This window comes from Phalacrocorax aristotelis, chromosome 3 (genome assembly GCF_949628215.1).
Source record: "Phalacrocorax aristotelis chromosome 3, bGulAri2.1, whole genome shotgun sequence".
Taxonomy (NCBI): Eukaryota; Metazoa; Chordata; class Aves; order Suliformes; family Phalacrocoracidae; genus Phalacrocorax; species Phalacrocorax aristotelis.
The window spans coordinates 59,722,375-59,744,239 of NC_134278.1; the positions used below are offsets into that span (position 1 = coordinate 59,722,375).

Here is a 21,865-nt window from a genome sequence, read left to right on the forward strand (position 1 = left end):
CTACGATGGAATTTCTCCTTTCTCAGCTAGGAACAGATGCTCTTGATCACAGATTTTTACAATTGTCTTCCAGTTCTGCAGGGAAATAAGCCAGTAACATGGACTTCAGAAGGAAAGAGAATGAACTGTTCTTTTCTTCTTGGTTAGTTGCTAGCTGTCTTATTTCACTGTTTCGAGTTAGCACACAGTGGCTGTAATCAAAGTCTGCCTTTGTTCTGCAAAAACCTTCAGTAAGAACGCTTCTGCAATGTGCGCACATTTTATTTCATATGAGGGTACGTACTGTTGGAGAAAGCAATAAACAAAATAGAAGAATGTGACTTGCTACATACTTAGTTTCACGATTTTCAGCCCAGCCTACCAATAATTTCATCAGTGATTATCCTCAGGGGTTCTTGACCAAAGTAGAGAGGCAGACCTCTGTTCAGCCAAACACCCATGATGCTGCTTTTGGCTCCTGCTGGCTGACAGCAGCTGTGAAGTACTAAAATTAGTTAAAGTAAGGCTGGTGAGAGCTTAATAGCTAATCATCAAAGTGGCAAATGCACTCCCCAGATCAAGCTAGGAAAAAGCAGTAAGCGTAACTCCTGTCTTATATTTAAACCATTACCTTCAGTAGGCAATGTGTTTTCTGTCACTTTTAGCTAAGCCACTGCCACGCTGCATTATATGTTTTTCTGTAACTCCATACATTAAGTGATTTTCAACTTGTACAGCATAGCTAAAGAAATGCACAGTGGAGCAGAATGGAAAGTAAAAAAGGAAATTAAAATACTATAAAATCTACCGCATTTCTTCAGTTCCAGGAGAACAGGTAACCACAGACACAGGAATCCTATGTCACAGTTAAAAAAAATCACATAGCGAACCAGGCATTCAGCAAGAACGCCTGACTTACCTACAGTGCCCATTTGGTAACTATATTTCTGTCAGCAGCAAATATGATAAAGTATCTGTACTTCTAAAAGTGATCTCCAGTATCCAACCTTAAACGCTTGGTGCGGAATCCACACCCCTATTAAGCACTCAGGCTCTTGCATTACACAGACGCAAGGGAAGAAGACAGGCATTTCACAATGTAATAGGAAACCTAGTTTGCTGAGGAGGGAGCTGGCAAACTAGACCCTAGGAAATAAAGCTAGCATGTCATTTAATTAGGAGTCTGGGAGTATCAATTTTGAGGTTTCTAATTTATTTTGTGCATTTAGTGCTTGTTTGTTTTTAGGCCATTTCTGAAGGGGAACAAAAACAGAGATGAATCTTGTAGTCTTCAGTAATTGTAAAGAAAATACAAATGCTTATCAGCTGCTGGTAACAGGTATTTCACTTTAAGATGATAAGCTAGTATTCTATGAAATAAGGCATCTAGATTTGAAATTGCTAAAATAGGACTCCATTTCATCTCGTGCAGGCACTCACGGTAATTTAGTTAGGCTGGTTTGCATACAAAGGGCTGTACCTGCTTTTAAAACAGAAAAGAAACCAGAGAATATGCTAGTAGCCTGTTCACAAAATCCTTGATCAAAACAAACACTTGTCATTATCTTCAGAATCTCCTGTAGCTATGTTTGGTATATTTGTGATTCCAACAGACCAGAGGACAAAATGAGTTTCTGTAACCTTTTCTGAAAATGTCTTACTCGGTACTAGTTAATTATTTGTCCTGTTCTTGAAAGCCAACGTTTGGAGAGGATGGCTGGGGAAACGTGTTTGCTGAAATGAGAAGTAAGCTCATTGTCTACAAATCAAAATGGAAAGAGGTCCCCAACAGGCGTACACACTGAATTTCACTTACTGGCAGCACAGGTCTAGTTCAAAACGTGTGAGTAAAACAGATTCTGCTTTTCTGCTACAATCTCCTCCCTTTCAAATTTATATCACCATGTGCACTAATGAGCCCTACAGCCTGGCACCTGAAAAATAGAGAAAAAAATAGTTATTCAAGGATCTTGCTCGGGTTCTAAGGAATTTTCACACCCATTTTAAAAACATAATCGCAGTATTAGCAATGGCAACTTTATTTTTGTTACTCGCAAAGAAATAACCAGTTGCCCTTTAAAGCACAATTTTTTTTTGACTCATGACAATGTGATGTGCTATTGCTTCAAAAAGTTGGATGAGTATGGACTGGAGCATGCTCTGAAAGCTCAGTGATGTTGGCAGTCTGGAATCCCTCACAAGTCTTGAGGAACTTCACGAAAAGCAGAACAGTCTCATTCTAAACAGTCAAGTACTGCCTGACTATATTAAAACATCTGCACTTCAGAAGTCATGGGTTTGAAGTCCTTTAGAGCATAGGAGAGAATCCAGCTGCAGCAGGGCCTAATAACCAAGCTATTGGATAAAAAGGCAGGGTGGGGTGAAAGAGGGACAAACCAGATCACTCCCCTTGTTTCCATTCTTGTCTCTTCTCTGACCTGGAAGTAGAAATTGAACTTTATTTTTGGGGAAGAGAGATTTGAAATCTTTGTTCAGCAGCAGCTTCAGGTGTGAAAGCAACCAGGTAGGATCAACAGGGCAGAGCAAGTTCCTTATCCTCCCTGAGGTGCCAGCTCAAAACACATCCCCTTCTTTTGGTTGCTTCAGGCTATACACACTCCCTGCTGTGAAAGCCATAAAGTAAAACATGCCCAGCAGAGCACAGCACCTGCGTGAAAGCTGCAGAATCTTAACAAGCAATCCAGGCCTAATTCCCATCATTGATCTGTCCCAAGATCCTCAAACGTATGTACAATTACCTTGCTGTCTAAACCTCAGGAACCCTGCCATGCTGCAGAAATTGTAACACATATTTCCATCCAAGGAATTGCCTCCCTTTCCAAAGGGAGGTTGTTCCGTGTATGTAGAGTTAGTTATGCCTGGTCAGAGTGAGAATGCACGTCAGTGGCATGTAGCTCGAAGTTTCCTCCTTAACATGCTCCCCTGGTGTACCTGGGTCCTGGGCTCAGATCTCAGCCCCTACTGGATTTAGAGACAAGTGCACCCTAACCAACAGTACAGAAAACTCTCAGTCATGAATATGTCTGCGTGCTTTTGCTTTCACAGATGTTTCATTTTAAGAATCATCTGCCAATGGAGGGGCTCTCAGCTTCTAATTTCTAAAGGGAAAACCCTCCCCACTGAGTTATCTAATGACTTGCACAGGCACCAGCATGAAGTGGAGTCCGAGTTCTGGTCAGCCCAAATATGCCCTACCCCTAAAACAACTGAAGTAAGGCATAGATGGATCTATACACAAGTCTTCCCAGAATGCTGAAGTACTTGGACAACCCAGTCAGTCAAGGACATCCCATTTTGGAGGTGTGATACATCATGGCCTTCCAAGATTTCAACTAGATTCTGTATAAAGAATCAGGTCAGCAGCTTTGCATGTGCTCAGCAGCACAGACCCAAGCTATGGGAATGTACAGATGTGTATGTAGGTAGTTGATTCCTCAAGCAGTGAGAAGACACCTAAATGCATTTAAAGACCTGAATCAGTGTCAGTGAATGAGGGCAATAAGCTCCTCAATGAGTTAAGAGTTGCTCCTGTAAAAATCACCATTAAAACAGCATTATCCTTGGATACTTTTCTCAGCAATTATACAAGAAACTGGCTGAAGATGAAAAAAATAAAAACTATCAGCCTTTCAAAGCTGCTTAAAGACACAGGTCTTATGTTGGGGAACTTGTATTTTGCAGCTTTAGATGTACCTGTTCTGCAAACAAACAAACCTCATATCTTTCAAGCAATTCATTTCCATTACAGTTAGAAAAGCAAAATTAACTCCAAGGAAAGTAATCTTCAGCCTCATTCCAAAAGAATTATAGTTCTATTCTCAGCACAGTATTTACCTTTACATACTAATTTCACTAATCTCCATTTGGTGGGTGATTAGGACAGTAAAGAATCTGCTGGGGATTTCTCTGTGGTTGCACACCAAATATGTCTGCCTGACGTGAATGACAGGAATGTTAATGCCAGTTTAAATAAGCAAGTCCTTAAATAATTCAGTTTAATGCCTGCTTTACTGAAAGCTTTGTTTGCAAAAAAGTCAAGAACATTTCTTATGCATTCGCTGTCATTTATGTTTTGGTCTTCTAACCAATGCCTGCAAATTGGCAGGCCCACCCCATACAGTTCCAAAAATGTCCTTCTCTGTCCTTAGGGCATCTTCCACTGGTAGCTCTCTTCCCGCTGTCACCACCATTTTCACAGCGCGAATCACGCTGGCCGGACCCTCTGTGTACTGACTCAGCCAGGCTCGGGCTTCTTCTAACGCTCTGGTTTCATCTGAAGATGACAGGGTCTCCTCTGAAAGGCCAAGGCGCAAAGCCCTCTCGGGGTCCACCCCCGTAGCCCCGCTCAGCAGCCGGAGGGCAGCCCTGCTGCCGACGAGCCGCACCAGCCGGGCAGCTCCTCCCCAGCCCGGCACCAGACCCATGTGCTTATGGACAAATCGAATTTCACTTCCAGGCGTCATTAACCTGTCAACGAAGAACAAACACACAGCGGTCAATCCATGCATTGACTTCCATGTTCAGCTCACCCACACTCAATTTTCTACTTTCTCCTCCCCTCTGCTTCCAAAGGCTGCTACAACTGGACAGCATGCCGATTACAGCCGGAGCGGGAGTTACCTTAATTTTCACATCACCCGGTGCCTCAACTGCAGCTTTTGGCCCTTCTCAAAATGAGATACGTAGGCTGCCACAAGTAAAGATGCTTAGCACCCACACTGATACCTGTAGTCAGTTCGAAAAAGTGTTTGAAAACACAACTGCAGAGACAGAGGGCATGTTACACTTACAGGGCCAACGTTGCCTCACTAGTTCATGCCTGAAACAACAGGGTTTGGGATAAAACCCAAGCAAACTTGTGCACAAAACTTATTTCTCAAGAGGATGGATTGTGGTCTTAGTACAGATCTGTGCTGGGGCAGTTCTGTCAGCACCCCAGTGCTTCATTATAGTGTAGTTGAGGTCTTCTTTGTTCTGTACTTTAGAGTGTCCATGTGACTTTGATTTCTAACTGCTCACTACAGCAAGGGAAGTCAGGATGGATGCTCTACTTATGGCTCGCAATGTATAATAGAATTGCTTTCTATTTATGCCTTATAGTGTGTAATAGAGTTGGTCCCCTCCAGAAGGTAGAGTCACATTCCTCTTTTCAAAGATTTCACACCTTTTCTTCTTTTCTACAGTCTGTCACCTCCCCTATTTAAAAACTCACCCTAGGGCTGATTAAGCTATCTCCCTGGAGGAGCCCTGCTGCAGCGGATTGTACTGTCTCCGCGGATTGTTCACACTGACACACATTAGGTTAATGGAAAAGCCTCTAGAAATAGAAATGTATAGAAAAAGACGTATAGAAGGAAACCAGTACTTGCTCCTTAAGATGATGCTCTGCAGTGTGGTAGTTTGCTGCTGCTTGTGAGGCAAGGGATGTAAATTATACTTGTGAAGTAATTAGCTTCTACTTCAACCACTAATGGGCTTTCTGAAGATAAATCATGTAATACTGAGATCTACACACAAGTCTGTTTCCTAACAATGCAGTTTTCCATAATGAAAGTATCAAGGTGAACAGCTTTAAGAGGGGAAAAAAAAGAAAACCTTTAAAAATGCAACTACTTCTAGGAACTCCTAGTTCCCAAATCTTCTTAATTATTGTTAATTGTAATTTTGCTTAGTTGCTTTTTCCTTAACCAGAGCACCATCAGCATTCATGCCATACTATAAAGCACCAGGGCTGAAGAGCTTACGCTTTATCCCAGACCCAACACAATGCACAAAGGCAACAGCTGACATGCCAGATTGCATGAAAGGCTTTTTGTAGAGATAGTGGAAGAAGGTTGTGTGACAAAAGGAAGAGCGCCGAGTATTGCAGGGGAGGAAAGGCTTTTAGCTAACATTATCAAGTGCTTCCCAAACCCAGCAAATCCCAGGGAGCTCAGGTCTCTCCTCTCCACAAGGAAGATTCTGCAAGTATTCCAACACTCCTTCACTGGCTCAGCTAATTTTGCAATTTGCTGACACCCAGTGTCCCACTGGGAAAGCAATAATGAAAACATTATTAAGGGTTTAATTCTAGCTGTGCTGAGCGATGTGAAGCATTAAAAAAAGAAGTGGTCATACGCAGCTAGGCATCTGATGCTAGACGATCTGTAGGCAGTCTCATAAGACAGCCACTGCAGGTCAGTAAGACAATGTGTTTGTTGAATCTGAGACTGTCCCAGGCACCTGGCTTCAGGCCTTAAGGACAGGCATTTCTGTGAACGTCCTGTGGGCAGCGTATGGACTCATCTTGGAAGCTGGGTCAATGCACTCTGAAGCCTGCATGGGAAGTCAGATTTTACACTAGAAGCACAGCTGATCCTTCAGCACCAACAAGAAGAAAGCTGAAAACATTCAGTATGTGGGAAAGGCTGTGTTACCCCGCACAGTCTTCACCTCCCTTTGAGAAAATGGAACCAGACATGATGTAAGGAAAATGAACAATGGACAACTAAATCCACAGAGAGATTGTGAGGCTGGAACTTCCAGGATCTCACTGTGATTCACCTCTCCCTACAATGCTCCTTTGAACAAGCTCCACAGAGAATATCGAGCTAAGTGGTGGTCAGTAGAAGGTGTAAAGGCAGTCTTGGACTGCCTTCAGGCTTAAGAAAGATATCTATGGTTTTTCAGCCTTTTCAAATGTGAATCCTCTCCTGAAGTCACACCCTTTCTTAGAGAAATGACCCACCCCACTTTCTGTTAGGTATACCACTCACTTGGAGTCCCCATGCTCAAGGAAGCAATGGAAACCTGAGCTCAGGTCTGAAGAGGTGTATGCCACTGCCAGGCTAGCCTGGGATCAGCCTCTGACCATCACCAGCTGCCCCCTTGCATAAATACTTCCCTTTTTATTTTATGAAAGTAATTGAGTCTACCCTCTGAGACATGGCAGATCTGATTTCCCATTAGATTAATTTATGTAAGGGAAGTACACCAAGCATTACTAAACACAGAGGCAGACATCAAAAAGCTGAAAAGACAGAAGTACCATCTTATTCCTGAGCTGTTTACACCTTATTCACCTAGTCCTAGCCCTGCCTTAGAATAGTAGATGAATCCGAAGTGAACGCTGATTTGACTCAGTACGCCTGTTCTTGTCTTCCAGGTAAAGAGAATTAAAATCTGGGTCGCCTGTATCCCAGGGGAAGGTCATACCACTAGGGTCCTGGACACATGCCTTCCCTGTCTGAAAAAAAAGAAGAAAATCTGTTGCATTACAATACTGAAAAAAATATTTATTAAATGTAATTAATGTAACAAAGTAACTGAAGACCTTACAAGCAGAGATACATCCTTCAGAAATGTGAAGGGTAGGAAAACCCTCAGAACTTAAATTTGAAATAAGAGGTTAAAGTAATATAAACGCCAAAGTGCAGCTCAAACCTCCTATAAGAACATTTTATTTCCATGTTACAAGCACTACAACACCCCTAGGAAGAAAGCACAGCCACCATGGGCCACATCCAATTTTGGGTTAGTCATCTAAAGCAAACAAGAGCTACAGCAAATGTTCCTGCTGTACAATTTAAAATGTTCTCAGATGTGCTAAACGTTACAAACCCTCCACGTTTGATCGAAGGATTCCTTCACTCTGTGACATCTCATTGCACCCACAAACTACCAACTGTCACATCACACCACATCACCGGCAAGGCATGTGAGAAAAAACCTTGTTCACCATTAACAATGCTACCTAACAAATCACACCCCTAAACAGGACCACTTGCTTCCTCAAAGGCGGCACTTGCTGTGAGCTAACAGCTATGGTTTCCTTTGCTAAGTATTTCCCAGCTACTTGAAGCTGGAGCATATACAACAAAATCTGAAAACGCAAACAAAAATGTATTTTCTCAGTTTTTCATACCTGCTTTTTATAGTACTCCTGTTACTGAACTGTATAATCAGTTCCTTGGACAGAATTAAGATTACATTAAGGTTTGTGCCGGCCTTTACCTCACCATTTCTTTAGGGTTTGAATTATATTCAGCATTCTGACAAGGCAAAGGCACTAATGAAATTTACTAGGGATGGACAAATACCATCCTCTGGTTTATGCATTTTAAAAGCTCCTACCACTATGCTTCTGAAACCCATGACGAAAAAAAAGGGATGTCTAAAAAGTTAAACGTGTTGTCAGCAACCTGGATTTTGTTCTCATCCTTGTCTGACTCCCAGTGTCACATAAGGACACAGCTCCTGACTTCCAATATTCTCCTTTTAGCTGGCGTGAGACTGGCACACCATGGAGGGAGGCAGCTGGCACCATGCAGTGCTGCAGCACCTGGTTCTCAGCTATGGTTATACTGAGAGAGGGAAGCTGATACTGCAGGAGATTACTTTTATCTCCCATACAAATACTTTGGCCTCCTGCTCTCAAACCACCGGTCAACATAAGTAACAAGCAAAGCTTATGCCTTGGGTCACAGGAAGAACTTCCAAATCTACTAACTTCTATAAATTTTGGTACCACTATCCTCAAGGTGACTAAACCGACGCAATGTGGAAAATTCTCCAAAAAACAGAGTCAAAGGCCTTGGGATACAGTCAAAAGACATCCATAATTTTAATGTGCTGTAGAGCAAAAGTTATTGAAATGGAAATAAGAAAATTTCAAATACAACCAGACATTTTTGCAAAACATAGATACAAGACATCTAGACACATGAAAGGCAATGGTCATGGTCAGCCACACATGCCTTTTGGCTGACTGTCATTACTCAGCGAAGACAGAAAGAATACAGTATTGATATCAAAGGCTTTCAACCAATCATCCAAACCACACACGCAACACTCTTAATCACAGGAAGAGAGACGCATTAGAGGAAAAAAAAGAAAACCACCAGGAAAATGGTAACACAGAGAAGGCTATTATGGACCAAACATTTGTTTTAACCAGCAAACAACAAAAGAACAAAGTCATACACTTTCCCCAACATGTATGCTTTTCTAATACACTCATCAAAATTATATCAGCTTAATTAGCTCTTGTTAAATTAAGTAACAGCCATGCTATGCTGACGTGTGGCCAAAACAGCTTTTTAAAATACACGCTACCAAGGAGAGCAAGTTCAAGAATTTGTTAGAGGTCAGGCATGACATTATCTGTGGATGGTGTTCATGCAAATGGAACTTGTTTTGCCAGGTGGGCATGAAAATCTGATGACCTTGCTCGCAAGTGACAAAAGCTCAGGCATAACTAGTTTAGGATTTTGTAACTTTGCTTGGCAAGTGCTTCCAGGACCATCCACCACAGCAGCAGCTCTCAGATGCATGCTGGACCTTAAGTGGGCAAGAAAACCGGAGTCCGTTGTCCACTTCTTCCCTGTTCTCCTACTGCACCTTCCTAACACTGAAAACACAGCCCCCTACCCCATCAGTTCACCTGCATGTTGCACCTCATAGTCTCACTCCATCTTCTTTACACCACTTTGGCATCCCAAGGGGCACAGGAGATCCCAGTATTGGTGGTGAGCTCTTGCAGCAAGTGACTGTGACTCAGGCAGCAGGTACAGAGTTACACAGGTAATATCTGTAATCTGATCTCCCTTCTCCTCTTGCTGATGCATGCAAAACCCACCACAAAGAAAAGTGCTGCTCTTACACACAAAGCACCGCTGAACACATGCAGCAGCTGGGATGTTTTTAGTCAACTAGGGTGTTACAGTAAGCTAAAACAAAACAAGGGAGAGTTGTGATTGTTGAATTTATAGCATCAGAGTAAGAACTTAACTACCTCTTCCTTTATCTGTACAACAAAAGCCCTGATTTGTGATTAAACAGGAGTCCTTTATTTCACATTGGTCCAGTGCACCACATAAATCAAGTAATAATCTTCCAGGCAGCATACTACATCTCTGGCTTTGCAGGGGAAAAAGGAAAAAGGCTTTAAAGTGAACAGCTGAAACACAGTAACTGTTCAGATGAGGTAGAAGTGGGTAGCTGGATGCAAAAGCATTTCCATAAAAGAGAGAAGTCACCTTGAATCTTTCATTGGAGGCAAAAGCATTGCCATAGGCATCTAGAGTTCAGTACAACGACAGGATCTAATAGCTGGTATCTCCTGTACTGTCCATCATGGCATATGAAAATCAGGGTCCATCTGTGCCTGAGGATATGCAAGCATGTGAAGATAAAGCCCTTCCTACAGCCACAAAAGGGTTGAGCAAATGTATGATCAGTGGCTGCAGCACATGCTGGGAGCACCTGCCCTGCCCAAATACCCAAGTCCTGGTGGTCTCCTCTGATGACTCCAGCCCCTTCGCTGCAAATCCAGACAGCCAATTCTGGAGCTTCAGTTCCTTGGCTCAGGCAGGGGCACCAAGGGATCTTGCCCTGGCAAGTAGCAGCCCTGCAAGCTGGACTGTACGGAGCTCAGCTGGAACTCCAGGTGCTGTTAGCCTGAAGCTTGCACAAGGACCATTGCACAAGTAGTCAAGCACTGCTACAACCGCACACTGTCTTGAACAGTTCATGTAGCACATACTGCGGTTTGGAAACCTCCAGACTAGCTGCCTTCTGCCCATTTGCTTTAGCATGGCAGGTGGCCCTGCAAGTTTTAACATGTACCTGGTGCTCAATCCACCTCTGATATCTGCATTCCAAATCTTAAGAGTCAAAAAGATACACCAGAGACCATGTACATTCCCATTTAATACATCTAAAACCTATCCTCCCCACCACGCATGGACAGACGTTAATGCACGTGTAAGACGATACAGAACTTCTTTAGCACTACAATACAAATTCTTGAGGCCTCATATACGAATGCTCCTTGGCAATTTGCTGCAGAACTCATCCCTACCTCCTCTAGAATCTTCTAACAGCAAAAGTAATTTCTGAGTATAGCCTTGAAAACAAGGCCTGAATATGAACCACTGCATTGACATCTTCACAAAGCCACAGAAAGCCTGAAATTGAGAGTACTGACTAAAGTTAAGGCTGCATTCTGTGTCTGTGGAGACCTAACCTGGAAACCTAAATACTGATAATTACATTACAACATTGTGTTCTAATAGTGACAACTTGTCTTGTATAAGTATTTAGTCTCTCAAAATATTCTTAGGGCCATAAACCTTACTGGAAAGGCTATGAATACTTTCATCGGTATTTAATTGCAGAGTGTACAGGGGTTTATTTTTAATTAAAAAGCCCTAGTTCTAGCCTTGCTCAATATTCCAACAAGCCTTCCAAGGTTATTACAGAAAATGACCTTAAAAGCCAACTGCATTAACTAGTCATTTTTGCAATCATAAAAATGAATTTTGAAGCAGCAAAGTACTGTGGGAAGAATATTCTGCAGAAGAAATATGCAGTGCTACACTAAAATAATTTAGCTAGTCAGCAATGCTGCTGATGAGCAGTCTCCAGTCCCTACTTCAATTTTCGTGACAGATGCTGTTAGAATTAGACCCTCAAGAATAAGAAAGTCTCCTTCAAAAAGCAAGTTGGGACTAATTAATCTGTCTCTGCCTATCCAGTGCAGTGCCTTGTCAGTCTATCACTACACCATCAAATAATTACCTAGGTACTCTGTAAAGGGATTATCTAGACAAAACAGCTAAAGATTTTTTGAAATCCAGCTATCTCACTACACCCTCTATCACCAAAGAAACCCCCTACTTCTCTGAAAGTATTAACAAGTGGATTCATCCTGAGAAGAGTTAGTCACAATTTCACTTATCTTTCAATCTCACTTGATTAATTGGATAGGCTTCAAAGGATCAAAAAGCCTTGATTATATATTTAGTAAATAACTCCTTGCTAATGATATTTAGCAGATTCTCAAACTATAACAATGCAGTGAGTATTGGCCAGCCTGACTGCTCTGGGCTTTCCCAGCACAGCTTGCTAGTATTAATTCCCCTTGCTCCTCTCCCATATCTCCTCTCTCATGGAGAGCTTCTCGTATTTCGCCCTATACAGAGAAAGAATAAGCCCATTAGACATTAGAGCAATTGCTGCTTCAGAGCTCTGACAACACGAAGTGAGGCTTCCTAAGTGAAAATACTGTAAAACTGATAAAACTAAGGATTTCTCCTGCATATTTTTGGTGATAGCCCGTGCAGACTGGCATAATAAAAATAGCCCCCTATGTCTTTGCTCTTTCTGAAAATCCTTTAGTCACAAATATTCACTTGACAGATGCCTAAATGGTAATCACTAAAGAATACAAAAATGAAGACAAGATGGTTTAAGAAGAGTTTGGAGAAACTATGTCCCTTGTGCATATCTTAGATAAAATTGCACAAAGTGGCTTTGCAATCCCAAATTTCAGTAGGGTAAGGGAATATTGTGCACATTAATGATCTCTTCTATTTATGAGTTTTAATTTGTAACTTTTGCTACAGGAGTGCAATGGAAAGAAGCAGGTCCAGCTGCTATTTTAATAAACCCATCAGAAAGTCAGTCTTCTCAAATCCTTTCAGTGATTAAAACAAAACCATACACCTTCTTGAGGTTTAAATAAATTTAAATGATACCCAAGAACCAAAATAAAAAAATCCTACTGAGCCTCCCAAGTACAGAGTGTTCTAGGCACACTGTAAAACTCGGTGTCAAAGGAGTAGGCTTGATGCCAGCCTAAAAAATCTCACCAACACAAAAGCTCTCTTTCCTCCCAGCTCTTTTCAAAGTGCCTTACAGATTATATAGGATTTTATTTATAGTTACTGAATTATTTTGTAACACTCTTAGTGCATCCATATTCCCCCCACTCACAACAAAAGCTAAGAATCAAGGTTTACATGAAGTAGCCTAGGAGAAAATATCTCAAATCTCCTTAGCACGTTGCCTTCACCACCTTTTTGCCCTACAGTCAGGTTTCCCAATGCATTTTATGGAGCCCTAAGAATCATGGTCAAAATCTGATCTGAACATAGGCCCTAATTACAGATGTATTTTCTTGAGCAAGAGTTAATGTTCTTCTGGGTTGGCTGGGAAACCCCAGGCCACTTTCCAGCAGTGAGCAGACGCACCTGAACAATGAGAGATGCACTCTTCAAGGAAACCTTAAAATAACTATTTATAATGTGACTTTATCATGCTTTTTCACATCACTCAGAGTCAAACGATATGCAGAAGAACGAACAACGAAGTTGTATTTTCATCTGAAGACACAAAACATTTGGTTGATGCTAAAATTCTGAAAAGTGGAGTCCTAGATCAAAAAAAGGGAAGATGGAGTAACAAAAGAAGAGTTGGAGGCAGAAATGGAACACAGGGACATCAGAGCAGAAACTGCTAAGTAGACATGAGCTGTTTCAGGAGGAATATGGTCTCTAAGAATAAACAGCTTAAGGTGTGGTTAACTCCACTATTTATTGCCCAAACATTCAGACATTCAATAGAAGATGAGCCTCCAAAAGGAACAGTCATCTCAAAGAGGCTGCGAGATTACCAATTTCAAAGGAAGAAGCACAAAAACAATACTGTTACTAGAAAAAGATCCTGTGCACAGCAGGAGTTAAATTATAATAAGCAGATACAGAAATCTGCACGCCCCAAAACCCAGCATCTCATCAATAGCAAAGCCCGCACTGAGAAAAATGAAGAAAAGGCCCATCATCAGCAAAACTGAGTATGGTAAAGCAGCAGAGCACTCTGTGATCCAGTAAGACCCAGCCTAAAATTGGTTCAGACACAATTGTGTAAGAACAACCAGAGAAGGGAAAAAAGATTTGTTTCTTAAGCACTTCCCTGATCAAAGGAGAGTGGTTAAAAGAAGGCCAACACAGATTGTTAGGAGAGGGATTATGGGAGGAAAGAAACACAGGGAAAGAAGCTGTTGCTAATACCCTGCAAGGGAAGCAGGGCAGCCTCAAACAAGACAAGGCAGGTTGGACCCTCCAAAAGTCTCCTGCAGGTGATGCTCACCGTCATACTGGCTGCCATCCACACAGACAGCTCTTCCAGTCTCTTGCTGGACCAGAAACCCCCAGAAGTCAGCTACGGATGAAGGCTCACCCAGCAGACCTGGATTAGGGGTTTTAAATCTAATTTTTTACCTCAGGATTGACACTTTCTTGCCCATGGCTTCACAGAAGCCGGAGAGAGAAAAGTATGCTATAAAAAGCTACTTTTTTTCTACAAGGGATAAATGAAGCTGAATACTGGAAGTTACAAAAAGACTTTTTCTGTAGCAGAAATGAAAAATTGAATTAGATGACAGATAACAGGGCAAGAAATAGTGGCCCAAAACAGCATGACTGATTAAAACTCCACAAGCAGTGTTAAAGGAAGTAAGATGATACTTCTTGAGGTCCACGTGGGGTGCTCACAGGGGTTTCCCACAGCCCAGGGTACTATCCCCCCACAGCAGGCTGCAGGTGCCGGGCCACAGGCAGCACCACACAGGGGAGCCACAGAGAGGGCTGGCCAGGGGGCTCGTGAAGCCCCCCCACCGTGGTCACACAAGGTGTTTCATGCTGCACACGCGCATTGTGCGGCCCCTTTGCAAGCTGCTACGTAACATAAAAGCTGTGTGCGCCACACACCATTCCCTTGTCCCCACTCTTGTGTCTCAGCATTCAAGTGAGGCAAGAAGACCCAGTAAAATGCAGAAAAAGTAAATTAAAAAGCCTTTCCCAAGTGGGAGAGACAGACTTTTTTACATTTATACAGCTCGCAATAAAAAGTCCCCAGTCCACGGGTGCTGCCTCGGATCTGTTTGACAACACCCCCCGTGCGCACACGGGGAAGGAGCAGCATGGCTTTACAGACACTGACGAATACACACAAGGCTCATACCACAGCTTAAGAGCGCACAGAATCAAGTGAGCAAAACAGATAGTTACACCGGGGAGCTGTAATTCCCCCGAAGGCTGCAGTATAAACTCTGAAAACGTCACGAATCACCAGAGCCATAAAGCGGGACTGAAGCCCCATCGTTCAAAATGTAGTGCCTGGATCCTCCTTTCTCCCAGCAGTTGTATGACAGCAATCCACAGCGTACCACCCCATCTCTCCTCCCCTGCAAATGACAGATGTCTTACTAACACTCTCCTCTTCCAACTCCCAGCTATGACTTTACTTACATTACCCCGGTGTCAGGGGGTCCCAGCCACAGGCACACTGCAACCTCCATTACCATCCAATTATTTTCAGAGTAGTTCTCATCTTGACATAGCACTCAGGTCCTACCCATGAGGCAGGTTTTAGCTATTCCTTGCAGGCTGCCAAAGCCTCAATACACAAGTGAGTGAAGGCCAAAATAATGCTCGCATAAAAATTACTCATGCTGGAAGTCTAAAATGTTACATGAGTCTTTCCTTCCAAAAAAGAAACTACAGCTATTTGGATTCTGTTCAAGCAAACATTTTCAACAACAGATATGCCTTTTAGACTAAAGCAAAAATTTCCATTAGAAAAGATCAAGTGATATTTTACCAGATTCTTCGATGAAGAAAAGACCACTTGGAGGTAAAGGTGTTTGGTAACTGAAATTTTTAGTAAAATCTGAATGCCAGTATTCATCTAGCTATCAAAAAAGTACACTGGAGCTTGTTTTCAAATTGAAAATATTGTATTTTTTTAAATTATGTGCACACTTCTGTGCAGCATATACACCCATGTTTATAATCTCAGTTTCCCAAAACTTTATTTCCACCACTTATGTTTATTCAGACCAAAGAAAACAGAACAAAATTCTCCTGGACCAAACTCAAGAGCGCCTTAAAGGAGGAACATTTCAGCCATATTCTTTGCTCATCTCTGCTGCTGATACATAAAGGGGAGGGGGACCTTCCCAACATTCTGGCTCAGCGCTTGGCATCTAACATGTCAGGAAAGCAAAGATCACCTAAACTCAGCCAACTGGAAAGGAACAGCATTTCTTGATACCAGCCCTAAGAGATGCAGAGTTGCTCTAATACTTTATGATGGATTTGATATATCACATTTCTGCAACCCACAGCGTTAAAGGATTTAAAATATGTTGTAACATCACACTACCTAACAACCCTTCACAAGACCTAGGGTAACAAGACACATTTCGAAATTCAACTCTGTCTGCGTGCAGTGCTACTGATGCTGCATTCACACATGCTACGCAACAATTTCTGACTAAAGCAAAAAGAGGTCATACACTCATTTGAAACCACTGGTAATGAATATAACAAAATGTTGTCATTTTTTCAGAATACCGGGTTAATAATCTCAAATAAAAAATGCTGAGGCTTGTGAGGGGTTTTTAAATCATCACAGTGGCTGTGACCTAAGTTTTAAGTTTTCCAGATATGAAATATGATTTCAGAGCTCATATCTTTCTTTTTTTTTTTTTTTTGGGGGGGGGGGGGGGCACAATGACATATCTCAAAAAAGGCTTAAATGGGAGGGAAAATTTAAGATTAAAATTCTACATTACAAACAGTAACTTAAATTCTTCACCTCTTTTCTTTTTAATATAGCACATTAGCTGTATTGACAGGGAACTAAAGCCAGCTTCATATCACTAACTGATGGTATGTTCAGACTAGCTGGACAAGAAACAGGCACATTTTCAGCAAACTGTGACAAATCCTCCACAAATATACCTAAAAGTGTGACCAATTATCACCAAAAGTATAATTTCCCCTGGTACCTTTTTATTTACAATCTTTCTCTCTTTCACACACACAAATCCACACGCTCTGAAATAGTTTTTTCCTCAGTCTACATATTCAATTTTTGTTTATGAATGCATCAGCACACAAAACAGAACTGGAGGATAACACCTAGTAACACACCATGGGTACACTAGAAGCTCTTAAACATTCAACAGTTCAAGCACAACAGAATTTATTTAATATAAGAATTTATAATTTCATTTATTCTTACTGTGACTGATGATTTACAGCAGTAGCAATTAATTTCTCACTGACTACAGAATCTAGGAAGAAGTAGGAAGCTGAAGCCACCAAGGTTTACAGGTTCAAACCATCTGCAGTCTTGTTTCACACAATTTTGCGTAAGTCTGGAAGGAACAGGAACACAGAGTTCCAGCCACAGGGCTCTAAATCTTCACTAAGGTATTGCGTTGCTTTGGATTAGAGGGGAGAAGATAAATGGGGTGAAGGGGAAGACTAGAAGTTGCAATTGTGAAGGTAATGTTTACAATGAAAGCAGGTTGAGAACCACACAGCAACACCTGCTTACAATTGCAAAAACCCAGGGAGATTGAGTCATTTGGGGAACATTTCGACATTTCAATGAATAGTAACTCAGATGAGGATGATTACCCTTCAGATATCTACAATGTTAACTATATTGCTACCCAGAGCAATAGAGAGAGGAAGAGGTAAACATTTCATAGTCCTTCAATAGCACAGGACAGGACTGAAAAATGAGATAAGTAACACAGACTTTGGAAAACATTCTCTGGAAGCCGATCCAATGCAGTTAGGCAGTTTAAAGCTGTGACTTCAGGGGAAACTGAGGCTAGCAGCTCCCTAGAGCCAAAAGGAGATGACTGTACTCCCACCCCCCTCCTGTTCTTTTGTCATTCTCCCCTAGAGGCCTCCTCCACATTGGCTTTAGTCATTACTATATCCTTTTACAAACCACTTTAACTCACTGTAAGAACAGGAAATATCTAGCCCTTCTGTTACTTTTTTGTGAGATAATTGACTCATAGAGGCATCTTCACTGGAGCTTGGCAAACCAGAGGTAAGCAGTGAGCTGGGAATGGGCAGCAGGGACATCCTTCTCCCACATCAAGGTGAGCTGTTCAGGCAGCCTGTCCCTCTCATGAAATCTCAGCTCAACGTAATCCCACCTCAGAATCAGCAGACTGGAATACTTAAGTACTTCTCAGACTTCATATGAACCAACTTGCAGAGCTATCTGATTTTATATATATATATATATATATAAAAATATATACATATTTTATATTTAAATATATACATATATATAAAAAAGAATATTTTGGTAGTGACGATCAGCAATGGAGTGTCAAACTCAAATACCTGCAGGCAGTTTATCTAAACTGGGCATTAGTCACTTTGCAGATGCAAGCATCATGGACAATTTCAGTGCATTTGTACTCTTCCTAAACTAATTCTCCTTGAGTCTCGAATGCTTCCCTACACTGTACTGATAGCCCACTGTCCCAGCAACAATCAGCATGGGTCCAGCTCTTCATTCCCTAACACCTGTTTTATCTAAGTTTTCCATTATCTGTGCTACCTCTGTTTATTATTACAGTGCAACAGCAAATCAGCTGCATATAGGATCATTCAACAGGAAGGACATAAGATTGCATGGCAGAAGTGCTCTAAAATGTAGACATGTGCTGATACCAAAAACCTTATTCACCCAAGATAAGACGCTTTGGCCTCCCAAAGAAAAAAAAAACTTGGGATGAAGTAAATTCCTACAAAAAGACAACCTCAGAAAGAAAACTTCAACTCAAATTCATGCTTTGATGCTGTTATTTACATTTCCAGTAAAATCCAACAGTTGTAAATTTGAACTGTAGACTACATGAAAAACCCTGCGTGGAAGACTGTAAACACATAAAACTCAAACCCAAATGAAAACTGGTAGTAAAATAAATTAAAAAATGAGTCCATAAATACAAGCCCCAAAACACAAGCTCTCAAGTCTGTTTCTAGCAGTGCTAGATTACTAAACCAGATGTCCAGTGTGCCAGGTCAAAAATAAGAACTGCCCTCTTAAAGGCAGGCAATCTGGTACTGTTAAAACCATAATCCATCTCTCTGAAAATTTGTCAGAAAATTGTACTAACAAACCTCCCAGGGCTCTAAAACTGAGAAGTGATGCATGACTGCAACAGAATTCTAAAATTGCCAACTGATTTGAAGGAGGTTTTATGTGTGTGTGTATATATATACACACACACACACACACATATATATATTGGAGAGGAAAATTTTATATAGTTTAAAAAAAGTGATCTATGGCATATAGGGAGCACCTGAAGCTGTGAGAACCCACTATCAAATTTGGCTACTGATTCTTCTCCTGATAATGTGCAGCAACATTATGGAGTCACATCTAATGAAAAGTGCTTTGTCAGCCTGGACTTTGCAAGAACTCATGAATATGTGAGCCCCATCCTGTTGCATTCATGTCATGCTTTGCCCAGTGAAAAGAGCTACTATGTACTGAGGCGCCCTTATTTCAAAGGGCAGCATCTTATGTACCTAAAAGCTCCTCCTGATAAATAGAAAAGCCAAAATCCTTGCATACAGTGAAATATTTCCAAAGAAGCTAGTGTTTTGTGCTCTGACATTCTGAAACTATTCTTGGAAAAGCCTGCTGTAGAATACTAATGTCTTTACAGCTTCCCCTCCCCCCCCTCTTTTTTAAAGGAGCAACATCTCAAAAGTCAGCCATGGTGGGCCTACATCTACAGAGTGGTTATATTATCTTCTGCTCCTTTCATTTCATATAAATTACATTTACTGCACTAAACACATGCTTGTAAAAGTAAATGAACACAAGTCATCACAAGAACACACACACCAAAAGCTATTCAATAACAGTGCATTTCTCTGTATCTCTTATAGGCACTTTATGGAACATGCCTAATACCTTAAAACATCATACTAAGCATGCCTACATATTTTTAAAAAATATAGAAAACATCCAATTAAAATGCAGCAAGGCCAATCTGATATCAATGCAGTATTATTGGCAAAAGCTTCTCTCCTTGTTAAAAGCTTGATTCTGCCACTTCTACAGATACAGAGCAGAAGTCTGCTCAAAAAGCAAATACCTCTTTACATTTGTGGTGCTTTTTACAAAGCAGGATACTGCTTAGCACTGACAAGAGTAATGAAACTGGCCCTTTGCGATTTAACTGTGCAACATCAACTACAGGTAAAGAAATGAGAGTTGATTAATTCATTTTCTAAAAAAGAAGAAGAGAATACTGCTGTCTTTACCCATGAGCCTATCCTGAGATCAATGGTAAGAGAAGTGGGTAGCTTTCCATCCTTGCACTCCCATTCTCTGCCTGGAGACATCACCTTTTAAATGGGATTTACATGGCACTGGCACACCTGTATTTTGACTGCAGTAGCATTAGAGAGGAAAAAGGGAGCGGAGGGGGGAAGAGACTATATTTCTCAGAAGCACTCAGGTACAATGGAAGTCCATTTGCCAAGTGATGGACCAAATTTTCAAAGTTGAAGACATGTCTAAAAGATGTACACAGACACCACCCCAGCGAGATTTCTCAAAGGCACCAATGTGAAACAGAAGATGACAGCTCAGTATTCAGAGTTAGTTATTCTGGGTATTGGCTGGTAGCGCAGCTACTGTGCTCAGAGATTACTGTGTTGATGATAATTGCACAAATAGATTCATTACCAAACTGCCTCTGCCCCATATCTGCGAGCTGACTGCCCAACAATCCACTACAATTCTTATCCAAATTCCTTAACTAACCCTGCTAAATCAGTTTTTCTTAAGTTCGTGCATTGTGCAAGTACAAGACACGCTTCAGGTTTCTGCATACAGGGAACTTGGAACAGCTACTTCATTTCAATTATTTGTAAAATTGCATCACTGAATCCAACATCACAGTCATTTGTGCACTTCACTGAAATGGCTGCAGTGTCATGCAGAACTGCAACGTACGCTGACACGAGCCATCTCTTCACACGCTCAGAGAAAATACTCGACTGTGGCGCACCGAAAGAAGGCTAGGTTTCCTGAAACTGTACTAAAGAGCTCAGCTGTCCAAAGAAGTCTCATACTTGCATGGGTTTACATTACTCAGTTTTACAGAAATAATTGAGATAAATAATTAGTCTTAGACACCTTATCATCTCAATTTTCCTATCAGAAAAATCTGAAAGGATTTTAATTACCTTGCACTTGTCTGGACAATTATTCCCCCCCCAATGACATGTTTATGATCTTTATAAGGATGTTGCTTCTTATGGAGAGCCATGCTGCAACAGTCCATAATGCAGCTAAGATTGAAGATGTTTTGAGAAGACCTCTTCCTCCAGATCAAAGGTAGAGTGACTCAAGATGCTTTCACTTTTCATCACTGCCCTTATGCCAGCAATAAATGTGCCAGAGTTCATGCAAGCCCTCCCTAATCCAATTTTAAATGAGCTGACTTAAAACAGAGTAAGAGACAATCAGCCAAAAGAACTGCTAAGAATACATATGAGAACTGGAAGAATGCATCAGTAATATCAAACTAATGCAGCTGTTTTAAAACTTGATTTGTCCACCTTCCATAGAGGTGTGCATCACGCTGCCAGAGCGCATTTCAGAGAAGGTACATAAGCTGTTTTTGTGCAAGTGAATCACTTCAACAATATCAGTATAGTTAATGTAGTACAAACCGGCAGAGATAAAAACTAGAAAATATTTCAGGCCAATACCAAGCACATTCATAGCTTACATGGTAACTGTGAAAACAGAAGTGGATTTGAAAATTCAGAATTAAAAGCAGCTACAACTCACTCGCTCTGTTCTTAAAAAAAAAAAAAGTCCAGTTTATTCAAGGAAGAGAACCAACCTCTCTGATTTCTGTTCTCAAGCTCCTCTTTTGGCATCTAGTGACTCAGGACAGGACACCTGTTCCACTAATATCTACCCATGGCCCTCAAAAAACCCCAAGATTAAAATTCTCAAATTTGGGGGCAATAACAGCACAGAGTATGTTTCTTTATCTTGTTGTTGTTATTAATTAAGTACCCTTTGCTGCTCCTGAATTGCTATTATTTAGTTGTACTGGATGGGTGTGTGAGAAAGGAATGGAAGATGGATCAACAGCTGTAGTTATTATGAAAATTACGGCAGCCCATTAGAGGAATTGCAGCTGCTCAATTCATGCAAATAAGAGCTACTTGACAATAACTAT

The 21,865-nt window shown here is 41.3% G+C and overlaps 1 protein-coding gene across 3 annotated transcripts in view; it reads right to left on the bottom strand.

Moving 5' to 3' along the window:
- Positions 1 to 244: 244 nt before the first annotated feature.
- ECHDC1 (ethylmalonyl-CoA decarboxylase 1) overlaps positions 245 to 21,865 on the bottom strand; it is a 42,745-nt gene continuing 21,124 nt past the window's right edge. For all 3 annotated transcript variants that reach the window (XM_075087585.1, XM_075087584.1, XM_075087583.1), the window contains exon 7: positions 245 to 4,467. In XM_075087585.1, coding sequence (XP_074943686.1) covers positions 4,062 to 4,467 — 406 coding nt within the window. In that variant the 3' untranslated portion in view covers positions 245 to 4,061. The remainder of the gene's footprint in view (positions 4,468 to 21,865) is intronic.